This window comes from Hyposmocoma kahamanoa, unplaced genomic scaffold, assembly GCF_003589595.1.
Source record: "Hyposmocoma kahamanoa isolate Upper Pololo Valley unplaced genomic scaffold, ASM358959v1 78, whole genome shotgun sequence".
NCBI classification, from domain to species: domain Eukaryota; kingdom Metazoa; phylum Arthropoda; class Insecta; order Lepidoptera; family Cosmopterigidae; genus Hyposmocoma; species Hyposmocoma kahamanoa.
In genome coordinates this window covers 5,736,921-5,752,138 of record NW_020653945.1, presented here as the reverse complement: position 1 = coordinate 5,752,138, position 15,218 = coordinate 5,736,921, and the positions used below count along the sequence as shown (strand labels likewise).

At 39.1% G+C, this 15,218-nt stretch overlaps 1 protein-coding gene across 3 annotated transcripts in view; it reads left to right on the top strand.

Moving 5' to 3' along the window:
- The window catches only part of LOC113233328 (proline-rich protein 36), a 138,092-nt gene that overhangs the window by 57,158 nt on the left and 65,716 nt on the right, over positions 1–15,218 (top strand). For all 3 annotated transcript variants that reach the window (XM_026468423.1, XM_026468424.1, XM_026468422.1), the window contains exon 3: positions 119–1,908. In XM_026468423.1, the coding sequence (XP_026324208.1) occupies positions 119–1,908 (1,790 nt within the window). The remainder of the gene's footprint in view (positions 1–118; positions 1,909–15,218) is intronic.

Here is a 15,218-nt window from a genome sequence, read left to right as displayed (position 1 = left end):
AAACACAATTCTGTGCCATTGTCATTACCCGCGTCTCCGACTCGGGGTCGGCGTGCGTGCGTTTAGAAAAGTTACTGGTACTATTGCACTCGACCTGCAAAAATTGTTTTGTCACCAGGATCGGAGTGCGATAGCGAGTCAGAACGCGAGTGGGCTTGCCCGGCCAAGCGGCGGCGGCGCGAACGCGGGCCCTCACCCGCCAGCTCAGGCTCGCTCTCACGGTCCTCGAGCCTTGCGCAGTTTGAGTCGCTGGAGAGATCGTGTGCCGCACCTGCTTCGCCCAGCCTCTCGCCGGATTCCCTGGAGTCGCCTCCAGCATCGCCGCCGCCAGTTCGACCAGCCGCACGCGCGCATCTCTCCGCGGAGAACCTCAGCGAGGACAGCGGGTACAGTGAGCGCGCACGCCGCCCGCCTCCGCCCTCGCGTCCGACCGAAATAGCGCGCCGCTCCGCCGCGCCCGCCGCCAGCACGCCCTGCCTCGTCGCGCCCGACCCCAGTTCGGAACCCGCGGAACGGCGCCCGCCCCGCGCCGCGCGCGCGCTCTCGCTACCCGCCGAGCTCGACGTCTGCACGGAACCCCAACGCCACGCCGTGCACAACGCGCGCTTCCGACAAACTTTCGAAGTAGCAGATTGCTTAACGGTCAGTGTGGCGGATCTCACCGCGCTCGACTATCGCGGTGGTGCCCCGCGGCGTCCACGCCTGCCGCCACCACCGCCACCTCCGCGCACCCATCATGCACACCCAGCGCATCCGCCACCGCCGCCTCCTACCGACATTCCTCGGCTGCCCCCGTCTCCACCGTCGCCGTCACCGGCGCGAGAATCCAGCGTCGGCAGTGATTCCACTACAGAATCTGAGCGAGCATTTGCCCGCGAGATGGAAGCAACGGCGCATCGCCTCGACGAGACGGCGCGACAAGCGCTCGCGGACACCGGCGCCTACGACCGAGAACTGTCTGTGCTGACGGCGCGGCGGCTGCAAGACTCATGGGGCGTCTGGGACGACGTGCTCGACGAGCTACGACGACGTCTAGAACCTTCCTCGCCATCCCCGTCACCCCCCCGGACTCCCTCGCCGGATCCTATAAGGGAACCGGTATTTACGTCGACGCCGTTGCGCTCCGGAGACGCTCGTGTGAGATCCACACCGGAATTACGAGCTAGAGCTACACCTAATCGTGAAACACCAGAAGAGCTTCGAGCATCGCTGCAACTAGTGGCACCACCGCCTGGTGCACCGCCCGCGCGTTCAGTGTCAGCGGGGTCGAAGGGTGTGACATTCTCACCTGTGGTGGCGGAGGTTAGTTGGCGCGAGACTAGCGCGAGCACCACAACAAGCGAGAGCACGACGACGGGCAGCGACGACGCGAGCGACGCGGAGGTGGTGGTCGTGGAGGGGGGAGGCGAGGTCTCGCGCGCGCCGGCCGCAGAGCGCGCTACCGCCATGACGGATGCGGGCGCGCGTGCGCCGCGCAGTCGCATAGCCGGCTTCCTCTCGCGGTTCGCGAATTTCCGATTCTCGGGGCGGAAAGAGAAAAAGTCCCGGGGCGCAGGCGCGCCAGCGCGGGTGCCGCTGAGCCAGCCGGCGAGTACGACGACGGCAGACGCGGGGCAGGGAGCGCGCGCGGCGGCCGCGACGCCGCAGTATGTGCGCATCCCGCTGAAAGAGGAGGGTGTGTCGCGGGCGGCGGCATCCCCCGTGGCGGGCGGCGTGGCGCACAAGCCGCCGCGGCCGCGCCCGCCGCCCGCTCCGGCGCCCGGCGTGCTCGAGACCGACGTGGACACGCAGCGCACGGTGCTGCACGCGCGGAGCCTGCTCGCGCTCGCACCGCCCGACCAGAGCACCCCGCGGCCCCACAAGTCCATGGAGTTCCTGCTCGACAAAGAAAGCGCACAGACTGTTCAGGTGAGTCATATTTTCTCTTTGCCGGCCACCAACTCTCTTCCACACAGCGGACGCGCAATGTTTACAAACAGCCCGATCGATGCCGGGCGACGACCTTTGCGGCAAACACAACTCTACCTTAAACTAACCCCCAATTCACACGTCTGAATCTCAATTCGCTACTCAAAAATGCGATCTGGGGAAAAGTAAACTCTGTTGACGTGACTCCGTTACATATGTCTTTGAAATCACTAAACAAGCTACGCGAGTCTGGTCATTCTAAGTAGTATTGAAAGCACATTCGTCTCAATAAATAATGCGCCAGTTAACTAGGCAATAAATTATGAACGTCCCCTTACTATTCCCGGGAGGGACATTGCGCCACGACCGCATTCACACGCCATCCATTTGCGCGCAGGACGGAGGTGAAAGTGCGCACATCTGCCCGCCGTCACCGGCTATTATGCCAGCCGCACCATATCTGTAACAACAGTGGGCGGCCGCAATTCTTATCACACAGTTCATCGTTATGCTATCGAAAATCGAAATTCCAGAATAGGTTTCTATTTTTTTTTGTCTATTTTGAACCTTACGATACTGGCTCACGCTATCGAATGTCCCGAATTCGTAATGATCGTATATTGCCCCGTAATTTGTAAGGTCTAGCCAAGACACTAATGGCTTTTAGATTAGATAACAAAAAGTTACATGACTCGGAGCGAAATGTTGCAAAATAGCAGTCCAACCTTCCTAATGAAATCGTGGGCAAATAATTTTCTGTTGCATAACATCATGGTTGCAAAGAAACAACCAAGGTTAGCAGAATGCGAGATGCCGAGATGGCTTGCTAAAGTAGATGCAGACAAACAATATGTAGAAGACAGTCGCACATAATTCTAGCAATATGCATACAAGTTTAGCTACTGACAGCCAAAATAAAAAAATGGTGCAAACGTTATCCACCGAATGCTTAAAATTATTAACAATTGTTTTGTTAATTATCGCATAAAACTTGAATAAACACGTAAAATATTTGCATAGCTAAGCAAGTGTCATTTAACAAAAGACTATAAATATTCAAGGTTTTACAAATGTTCTCACGTTTGGAAGCCATTTCAAAATTTTAAGGCGTATTTCATTTAAGAACGAAAGATGGATTTGGCTTCCCGAGTTCGAATGACAAAAAATACCATGTGTAAATATTTTAAGCAAACTATGCTGTCCCTCACCGTTTCCTACCTTTTTTCCAAGTTATTTAATAAGAGCATTGTCTAAAAATATCTACGACTTTAGTACTTACTTTTGTATTATAGCTTTAATAACAAGATCACGGTGCGTTATTCCTACACATTACGTTAAAACTGTGACACAAACTTACAATGCCTTACCTGACACGTTTGCAAATTATATTTGCCTCCCATGACACAGTAATACGAGTAGGTACTTGTGATGTCACATTGCCGCGGCTGAATAATAATTAATGTCACTGCTTAGTTTTTTATTTTTTCCGTGATCGTCACATGTTTTCGTTTACCTACTTTGTAACACACACTAGCACACGTCCATCCATACGAAATTGTTGTGGCTAAATATGGAAAATGTAACTACAATGATTTTTTTAATGTATTTATTTTCAAGTTTTAATTATGGTTCGTAAGTAACATTTGAAACGTGATATTTTCAAATGTTACTTACGAACCATAATTAAAATCAACAAAACGACAGTTAAATGATACGAACGTAACCAAGCGTACAATTATATTCGCAACTACAACATTGTTCGTAAGTTAATATTGACATTGACCAAATTGGTTAACTGTGGCCTCGATTTCCACAAATATGTGCCGTTCCGACTTCAATGACCCCTAGTTTGTTAGATTTCTATAGGTCTTCACGATCAACTTAAACGGAGCAAGGATGTATAATAACAACTTTCTATTAAAAATATGTATTGTTTTTAATCATTGACTTACAATTATATGGACGTCGGGTCCGCGCTAAAAAGTGTCCGCACTTGTAAGGCGCTAAAATCGTATACAGAGCGCGACACTCCGCTTTAGTCTTCATTTGTTCTACTGACAGCGCGATACTGCGATGACATTACAATTTAAATTTCGAATAGGTTGACTTGGGACATTTTTTTCGTGGTTTTTGTATTAGACCCGTCGTCCATTTATTTGTAAGTCAATGTTTTTAATTTACTATTTCCCATGAGCTTTTAAAAAAAAAGAACAACGTCGTGATGAAACCTGCAACCACGAAGGTTCACAACCCTCTGAAAACGTATAAAGTCCCTGATCCGCATTGGATAAGGGTGGCGGACTATGGCCTAAACCCTTGCCAGAGAAGAGACTCGTGCCCGGCAGTGGGACGTATAAATGGGTTAATGATGATGATTAAAAGTATGTAAAATGATTGGGTAAAAAAATTACGCTGACCTCTTTGTTCACATTTTATTATTCATCTCTTTATTTATAAAATAGTAGACTGTCTTTCGTAAATTCATCGTGTCATATATATATATTATTATCGTATTATTGTAAATGTTGTATAAATGTAACACGAACAATGTGCCTTTAATTTGAAATAGAGGGAAGGAAATGTGGAACATCTTGCACTGAATTACACATCTAAATATGAACTTGTTATAAATACGCAAGTTTATAAATTAATTTATATTGTGTGTGACTGACTTAACCTTAAAAGGAGAGAAGGAGCCAAAGTTCTTAACTTGGGAAGTCCTCAGCTGAAGTTCTTAATGTCACACTACCTTTGTAATAAAATAAGGTGCTTTACGGCTCCTTGCCAAGCTTAAAGGGTTAACCATAAAACGGTATTATGGTACTTAATTTTATATACACAAAGCAATGAAATAAGCTTTAAACAGAAATTTACTACTTTTCTGATAAACTTTGCACAAATTCGCGGTAAATCATGATATATCCATTTATTGTTTTAAATGATAAGTACAGCACTTGATGGTAACGTTCACAGATTGGGTTTTCACACTTTTAGCCATTTCTGACATGCAATGTATAAAAGGAGATTACAAGCAACACGCTGTGTAACGCCTCGTAAAAACAACAAAATTATAAGCTGTGCTCCTGATTTAATGAACATTACGTTACATGTAACACATCACAAGTAATTATCTATGTGGACTTGAACCCTTTTCATAAAATTAAAAGAAACTTAAGTAGTATACAGGCTGTAACAATAATGCGTAGTCATATTTTGAGATTTCAAATTCGCCGTGACAATAAGCAGTAAAATTTTAAATCGAAAAATTCTCAATTATATTTTGTGTACCAGAGACGACTGATTTTGATGGAAAATGATAGGTGTAGGAAAATAAAATTTTAACGCAAAAAACAAATCCGGTAAAAGATATTCAGTTTTCATCAACACTGTCTTATCTGACATACATGACACTGTTGTTACAATCTGTATGAAAAGTTACTCGAGAAAATATCATAGAAGTCACAAGGGTCAACTGTCAGTGTCAATGAAAATCAAAATGGTGGGTGGATGCAAAATAGCAGCCGTGAATAACTTGCCTCGATTCGGCTGAAAATTAGCAAGCGGAGTTAAATATGTTTTATGGCTTTCAACAACAGTAGTTATTGTAGCCTCATGTAGTTTCATGAGTTTCATATTCTCTTCATCTTGGGATTACGTCATCAATGCAACGTAATCATGTAAAGTATGTAATTTCAAGTTTCGAATGCATCAAGATAACAATAGCAAGTCGTGTATGACCGGTTGTCCTTAAAACTAGATACATGTTACAATGGTGTGCTCAGTGAACAAATGATATGAAAAATCAACTTTACCTTATGAGGATTTTGAAGCCATACAAAAAGCTAATACGTTTGCATACAACTTAGCCTTGACGTATTTTAATTAAGTAATTTTTGTTTAATAACTGGCATAATAGATGGAGATTTAAACATTCTTAAGTTTATTGTTATTTAAAAAAACGGACCACAAATATGACAGAATAATCGCGTAACATACACACAAAAAATACAGTCGAATGAGGACTTTCTTTTCTTAAGTCGGTCAAAAAGAAAACTTTTTTTACCTTAGACCTCTGGGAGCTAGTAACTTATTTACTTTATAAGTGAAGTGACATTTGTAACTTGATAACATATGCATGAACGCATCATTCATTTCGTGGCACCAGCACCCCACGCCTGTACAAATTGTGCGTGCAATATCCGCATTGTAATCGATTGCATGTGAGATAGCTAATATCTTTCCAAATATCTATTGCAGTCTAAAGCTGGCACTTCAAAATCCTACTCCCTAATTTATTACCATAAAATTACAGACATTTTCATTACGTCTAATATAACCGAAATATTTTGATACATCAGCTATTGTAAAATTTACAAAGTCTATGGCATTAGAGGGCAATTCATCGTCCGTGTAACTGATTCTTTCCATTCAATCTACATAATAGCCCTTCGTTCGTTCGTGGAGAAATTGTGTACCAAATTGTTCCATTAAGGTCGTTTGTCTTGTCTTGCCATCAATCCTACTTCTACTAAATTGTTACGTTTGTTACTTGTAGAAAAATAATATGTAATTTGAATTCAATTGTGTTTAAATTGAAGAACAATAAACGATGTGTAAAATTAAAGAAACCAAACAAACTTCACTAATCCTGCTTTTGCAAATACTTTATCATTTTTCTTTACTTAATAAAACAGATAATGTAGACTTAATAGTTATATATGTATATGCATAAATTCAAATAATTTCCCTTTGTTTAATTATAATTTTCAAATATTTTTTTAAATTTATATCGTTGCCATTGCATGCTATGATGTTTCTTAAGTGTAAGGGCATTTAGTTTATAAGTCTAAATTATTAATTATTTTAATTTGTAGTTTTTTCCATATGCAATATCTTAAATAAACAAATATTCAATTTAATAATCGAATAGAAATTCAAATACGTTCTAAATTCAATGAATTCGAATGTCTTGCTCTGATAGCATGACCTAGGTAAGTTCTATAAATGCAAAGTTCGATCCTGTCACATAGGGAGAGAGCTTCGATACGGCCTCCCTACTGGTTCTATAGAAAGCACCGAGGCAGTACCGCGTACCAACCTAAAATCTACATAATCGGCCGCTTTCAAGTAATTATGCACTACTCTTGGTGATTAATTTTAAATAAGCATCGCCTCCAGCTACCAATCGCATGGAGTATGAATTGTTAGGGACTTTTTATTCAAAGCGTTTACTAACTCAACTTAGAAAGTACGTAGGCAATACTGCCCTCCATGTCATACCTAACGCATTTGTGTTTCGGTAACTTTCGAGATAGTGGCCTAAAGTTTTATTGTCAACTAAAAAATGTCAATTAAGCTGAATTTGCTTAACTAAATGAAATTGAAAAAAATAAGATATTTAAAAACCGATTAGAGGGAATTATAGATTTTGTTTGGCTGATACCAGATAAGTTTATAACTCTATTTTGCTAAAAATGTCAATTACGAGAGTTATGATAAGGAAGGCAGAATATAGCAACAGCTCAGCACAGACAACAACAAAATCAATTCATTAATTTTGTTTGTTGCTCCTCTATTGACAATTAACTTCGTTATGTAAAACGTACAACATGTCAATGATCAATTTATTGTTGTATTTAGAACGCACTTTCCATTACTGTTTATAATAGTAAATCCTTAGCTATCTTTAAAATGGGAGTCAAGGAGCAATATTTATCCACTGTTCCATCCGTTTTATAGATATTATAATATGAAATACGTTTTCATCCAAATAGTCTATAGTGATTTAATATTTCTGCTATTGTATTTTTTTTATTATTATTTTATTACATAATTCAATTTTGTTTTGTTGTGCACGTAAACCCATTATTGTATTTATTTTGTCCTGTATTTTGGTCTGCAGAACAAAATTTCTTTAAGATATAATTAGTACCTACCCTTTTTTGTGTTTTCCGTTTTACTAAATGTGATTTGTATTTTCCTGTACAAAAAATTATGAAATAAATAAAATAAAATAATAGTGAGTAATTCTATTCATAAATAGGTACCAATAACTTTTAACGTGCGATACAAATAAAAAAATTCACTACCTTAGAGGTGTCTGAATTGCAGCACACACATCATCAAAACTCGCAAGAAAAAAACATATAAATCTTAGTGGAATCAAATATACATCATCGTACATAATCGTACATCATCGTACATCATCGTACATCATCGTACATAGCACGCACTAGTCATCATATCATAAATCAAGGCAAATCATTATTTCGTAGGTAATCAAATTACACTGAAATCCTACTCCGTTTTTGGACGAAATCCCTTTTTACTAAGCTCAATATCAGGTATTAAAGCTTAAGATATAATTTGTAGACCCTTTTTATTTACAAAATAAATTGACTCGTATAATCGTAGGCTGTCATATAATTACATTAATAATTCTGTTTTTGTGCCTACTCAAAAGTTTACGTTAATAGATCTTTTCAACACGAGTGTGATTTCGGCTAGGAGAGCATTGAGTGGGCATTTCTTTGACTCATAGTGAGTGACTTTGCTTTCGTTGGATTATCATCTGCATTATTAGTTGAAGTATCCGGTATCTATTGCCACTCATTATTTAATAGGTTAGTTAAATTATGCATCGAAATATACATGTATATTTCTCTCAGTTGCTACTATTGTTATTTAAGTTAGTTTTAAGCTGTTGGTCTTCCTTTTAGATAAATAAATAAAGCAGGTAACAAGAATTTGTGTCTACTCAAAATTTCACATTGATGCAGGTTACGAGATTTATGAATTAACCCTACAACATGAAATCGTCACATCGACTAAAACTACTACTCATTCGTAGTTCAGATTCAACTGAGAAGAATGAGTTTTTTACTATTTATCTGTCCTAACATCTACATAATCATTGTTTTTATAAGCTGTCCTTAATTGTACATTTTTAACATAAGCTTTGAACTGTTTTTCTCATAAATTTTGCGTTTAAAGCAGTGCTTTTTTGTACTTTATACAAAAACGTATAAAGTACAAAAAAAGGCACTAATACATTACGTAAACTAAAAACAACTGATATAGGCAAATAGATATATTATAATAAGGACCATATAGGTAGGTACTCATCGTTACTTAACACGCTTCAGATGTTTGTTCTTACTTAATTTCATTAGTATGAGGATAGCGTAGTGTGAGGTATTCGTAGTCTCAAGACTCCCAAGACACGTATGCGCAACTCGTGCAAGCTTGACATGCATGCGCCATGCTCGTATGTGTGTTGGTTGTGTGTTTAGAATGACTCACAACTGACTTAGTTTGCCTGTACAGAGTAGGTACTAGTTACTAGAACGATACCTCCAATGAACACTAAGAAATGATTATTTTTTGGTCATTTTATGTTATCTTTGTAAACAGCCATATTTATTACTAATATTATTTATTTTGTGAAAAAAAAATTAAGAAACAAAAACAAAAAACGAACAAAATAAACGAATTTTGTGAGAAAAATAAAATAAAGGAAAAATAAAACGAAATAAAAACAGAACAGATCGAGTTCTTAGGTTTTCGCTATTGTTACACATAGGAAATGAAACTATTTTTCCTGATTTAAACCGCGTATATTTGTTTTGTTTGTTTAAAATTTGAAACAAGTTTGTTTAAAAAAACAAATATGCGCGATTTAAATCCGGAAAAATAGTTTCATTTCCTAAAAACAGAACAGGTTCAGAAATTAAGTTGGCGTGTTCGTTAGAGGTATCGAGATACTTTTTGCTTTGCAAGTAGTTACTTTAGTATCGATAGCGGTACTGCCACCACACCTATTTCTGCCACTAAGCTGAAATGTGTAGGTTTGAAGGATAAGCGTGCTGGTGAAACTACAGGCACATGAGACTTGTCAACTTCATGTCTCAGAGTGCCAGGCGCAGTGGCAGTGCCACACAGGTCTTTGCTGTGATTTAAAGCTTTGAGTGACACTGTAACTGTTATGGACAGGCATGTCGTTTGCAGGCGCACGACAATACGAGATAAAATAAACGTTTCTTTCTGTCCACAATAATAAAAATAGTATGATGTATAATTGGAGAACCACATCAAAATTGCTGCAGCAATTTCGAACCTTAAAAGTTAATAAAAAGTAACTGAAAAGGAGTGACTATCATTGTCTAGCTATTCTTTTAATTGGCGTCTTTCCTGTTTTTAAAATGTTTTTTACAAGCATTTGAGATGCCTCTGGGGGGTCTCCATTATTGTCTGCACGTGTTCGGAAATCAAAACAACAGACGAGTGAATCAACTTGTGACTAATTTTGTTCTGAAACGCACTGAGTTTTGTGTTCATGTGTGGATTAAACACAGTTTCAGGGAACGAAAAAATGTTAATATTTTGTCACTTGATCCCTACACTTATTGTGAATGTTGTAATTACAGTCGCAATATTATCTTTCATTTTAATTTTATTCAGGCAGAACACTTAGCTATATGTATAAAAAAACTTTATTGACAACAACAAAAGCAAACGTTACCTATTAGCATCGAGTATATAACCAGAAATAGAGACGAGATAAGGCCCATAAATTCCTGGTAACCCATCAGTGATACGTCATTTATAAATATTAACCCTCGTTTGCACTGAAATATAGACAGCGCCAACTACTGACCTGTGTGTACGTCTCCGTATATTCCAAAAATATTGTGTATTTATTGTAATAAAGATAATATCTCTGACAATGGCGTGCTGTTCCATTCGGTGTTGGTAAAATTCGGTGGTGTTGATAAAATTTCATCTGCAATTAAATATTAAATATGTAAATTTTGCAATATTCGTCCATTCTAACAAAACAAACAAAGATCAAGTTAACTGGCCGTTTTGAAGTGAAACAATTAACGGCACCCGTCAATTGTTTCGGATTCGGGCTGGCCAATCGGAGCGCAGTTGTCACAGTAATGACATGGCAGAATAGTTTTCAAACAAATTAAATGACATTTCGTCTCTATTTCTGTTATGTACTCGATGCCTTTTTGTTTTACGGGCTAAGACAATTTTTCAAAATGGCGTCTTTTATCTTAAATATAATCGTACACAAAATAATACTATTTTGTGTACGATTATATAGAATTCCCGTATAATAACGATTTCCCGCAAAATAAATGTCAGAAAATTAAATGATTAAGAAAAATTAAAATCTAACATCTGGTAGCATGGGTAATTAGACGCCTTAATTAGACCTGAAGGGCGAAACATTTTGCTGCCACTTTACCTGGGATAACCTCGCCGTCTAATTCAATAGACATTTTGCATAGTAATATCTAAATACGAGAATTCTCAAAATTAATTAGGAAAATTAATGATCTTAAAAAAGTTTTTAAAGTCACTAAACTCTTTGTACCCAAATTATCATACTCACATTGTTTCATGTAATCGACAACGTATACAAAATGACAGCGAAATTTCTGTTATAATATACGAAACACGGCACAAACACATTGTAAATCCCAGTGTCTGAAAATCAATAACTCTGTGTAAATACTCCTGGAAAATCCCGACTGTCGATGACGTAGTTAGGTCGAGCTCCTACGACCTAGGTAACCCATCGCCCGGGAGACCGGATTACTGGTTGCCCCGGTTACCTATACGGGGCGGAATATAAAGCCAATTAGATTGGCAACTGTGCGCATGACAGGCGCAATCTGCAGTTCGTATTTCGAACGAGGAAATCTCGTATCAGATGGCGCATGGAAAATAAACAGTGAAATTGTAACAATGGAAACGTATAACACGAGCGCGCGCGTGTTGCTTTTACAAAAAGTTTGAGTTTCTCAACACCACTCTCGTTTACGTTGTTTTAACATGTATTAGCTATGATGAATCTATCTAGTATCCCTAGATTACGTTATTAACACTCCCATATCTTCTACTAAGTTTTGATTATAGTGTCCTCCATACCAGATCGTTCTGGTTATATGGAGTGGGCATGCGGTCTGTAGGATGGGCACTATTACCTGTGTAAATAAACCTGCACTGCCTAGATCATCCCGCTGACACAGACTTCATCCGGTTCTCAAAAGGTTAGTGCGTTGAGTGAGCGCCTCCGGGTGCACGTACAGCATCCTCTCTATCGAGATACGCACCGGTGCGGTTGACTCGCTCATCTCCCGTTGTGCATTGCACAACTAGCTGTTACCACAACCAAGTCGTTGACTCTAAGTTATTAACAATAGTAGTAGAGCTCCTTGTGAAAGAGTTCGTCCAGAGGAGTACTACCACTTTCCCTATTTCTGCTGCCAAGCGGTAATGTGAGCATTACTGCGTTCCGGTTTTGAAGTGTCATTTTCCTGGTGAAACTACAGACACATGAGACTTTTCTCCTTACGTCTCAGGGTAACGGGGGCAGTGGCAGTGTCCTTCAGATCTTTGCGACTTAGGCACCGCGCGAACGTGTACCTTGTGTTGGATACAAACAATCTGCAAATGGAAGCGAATATTCTATTTTCATACAAATTGCAGTTGCAGCAGCCGGCGTAAGTGTCCAACTTCCGCAACTGTGTCCGATTTGCGCAACCGGCGACTGTGTCACCACAAGCACACGTTTACGCGGGGCTTTAAAGTTCTGAGCGGCACTGCAACTTATGGTCAGGCGTGTCACTTACCACCAAGTGCACGACTCGTTCTTTCCGTCACATGGCACCACAAAAAAATACAACATTTAATTCGTATGTTAGGGTACTAACTACGTTATAATAGATTAGAAAACGTCGCCTGGCTTTTGCGTTTGATAAAATATCACAACATGGTGTGTCAAAAATATAAATCACGCGTATTATAATCCAGATTTGTGGCACACATTCTGTCACGTGAAGAGGGTTGGACGTGAGGTACAATAAGGCACGTAAATAAAACATTAAACATTCTGTGTTAGGCCTCAACCTTAAAGTACAGTTTTTGAAACCCTTGTTGACCGCAATGCGTTTTGAATGGGTGTGATAAAGCTGACCGTTTAGAAGTAACACGTTGCCATTTTGAAAATTTTAAGACTGAAATGTAACTGAAAATCAAATTTTAAATAAAAAAAGAATCATTTTAGTTATTAATTAATAGACTGTCTGAGAAACCCAAGGGCCAGCTATTTTGCCCAACGCTTTTGCATAGCGTGGCACAGCCATACAAAGGGGGAACGTTGCCAGCATCATGGGCACGTTGCCGCGGGGACCCAATTTTAATGATATAATTTAATCCTTACTTTTATATTTAAGCTTTTATTGCACCTTACCTGTATAATATGAAAATAAAATATATTAATTACATTTTAGCTATTATTATTAGATAACATCACATACGTTGCTCTGATCCCGAAGTAAGTAACTAAAGCGCTTGGGTTATGGAAATCGGAAATACCAACATATATGTTATTATATTTAAGATCATGATTGTGTGTATCGCACGTTCTGAATTAAAATGTAATATAGTCAAATAGCAAGTAGCAGTAATAGAGCTCCTTGTGAAAGAGTTCGTCTAGAGAAGTGCTGCCATCTTAACTATTTCTGCCGCCCAGCAGTGTGAGCATTACTGCGTTCCGGTTTGGAAGGGTAAGGGTGCTAGTGAAATTACTGGCACATGGGACTTGTCATCTTTTGCCTCAGGGTGCAGGCGCAGTGGCAGTGCCCCTTATATCTTTGTGATTTAAAGGTCAGAATAGTACTGCTCCTGTTATGGACAGGTGTGTCGCTTACCATCAGGCGCACGACTTGCTCGTCCCGTCACTACCTTACGAATTCCTTTACGTGTTTGTTACTATTATTGTTATTTATACAACGTCGAACAACAAAGTAATATTCCTTCTATTTATCCGGAGTCTAAAAACAAACTAGTGGAGTATTTTCATATAAAATGTACGGATATCATGCTAGTAAAAGCACGATGATATTGATTAACGTAAATATACTATTATTGTTATATTTACAATGTATTGTGTTGAAGAATAAAGTATTTTCTAGTCTATTCTACAACGTCCAAGTAGTACTAACAGGTAGTTCGAAATTAATCTTTTAGTGGTTGTAAAAGTCTGCTACGTGTAAAGATGACGGCGAAGAGGGCAATGAAAATATTACGTCGTGAATATTAAATCGTACGACGCTGAGGCATTACGATATTTTTACTACTCCAGCTTTGAGCGCGGGATGAGTAACGGCTGCATGGACGTTTAGTTGTGGTTTTGAGTCACCTATTTAAAATAAACATGAAAATTAAAATAAAGTGTTTTTATATTATTAGGATACGCACCGCAAAACTATTACTTTGTTATAGATTAACTAAGACTCGTGGTTATTCACTAAGTGATTTATCACTAATTACAGGATTCTTACCACGGTATGGGTTCTTTTCGTTTTTCCCACATTTCTTTTTAATTAGTGTTAAACGTTTAACTTTGTTATTAATATTTAACCTATATATTTTTAATACACATAACTATCACAAACGCGTAATATTAAACATATGAATAAATATATAATGAAATATAGCATAAACAATAATGTTATTGAAAATATTTCATTGCAAAGTGGAGAAATACTAATTATAATAACTAGGTAATATAGAACCTTGTTAACGCAACAAGCTTTCTTATACACTATAAAAATACAGATTTTGTGTCCATGTGCTGGTTTCCATAATGTACTTAAAATTATTGTATATTGAGTATATTCTGGATTCAAATCACAAAACTTTCGCATGTTTCCATAATGCCGCAACGCCATATTATCGAACATGGCGTTCCCGCTTTTCATAAAGCCATAGATCCCGTATAAAATTAAAATAAAAGGCTTCACGGCTTGTAAAAAGAACAGAAGCCAGGGACCGGCCTACATCCAGATATAGCGCGCGCCCATTGAACCGGTCATCTGCGCCTACCCACATAATCACCGTGAAGCATACTTATATTGTGTATAAATACAGCAGTAAATTATTATTATTAGAATAAACTTGTGAAATTTATAATATTTATTTTTTATTGATGTATATGATTATAATATTTAACATTTCGGTGATGCAAAACGTAGACTACTTTCGTTACCAATACAGCAAATTTATTCTAAACGTATATGGGAAATTTCATATTGTCTCGATTATGAAATTTCCCATTTAACAGAGTACAAATCGACTTCTATTTAAAAGATTAACACACCTTATTTTCAAAAAGGGAAAGGTAGAGGAAATCGGAAATAAGCGTCGATAAAAATGTGATTTGCGGTTTTTATCATTCTCCTTTTACAAACGCGTTTCCGCCCGAGGCCTATTTTAATAATTGATCTGCAACT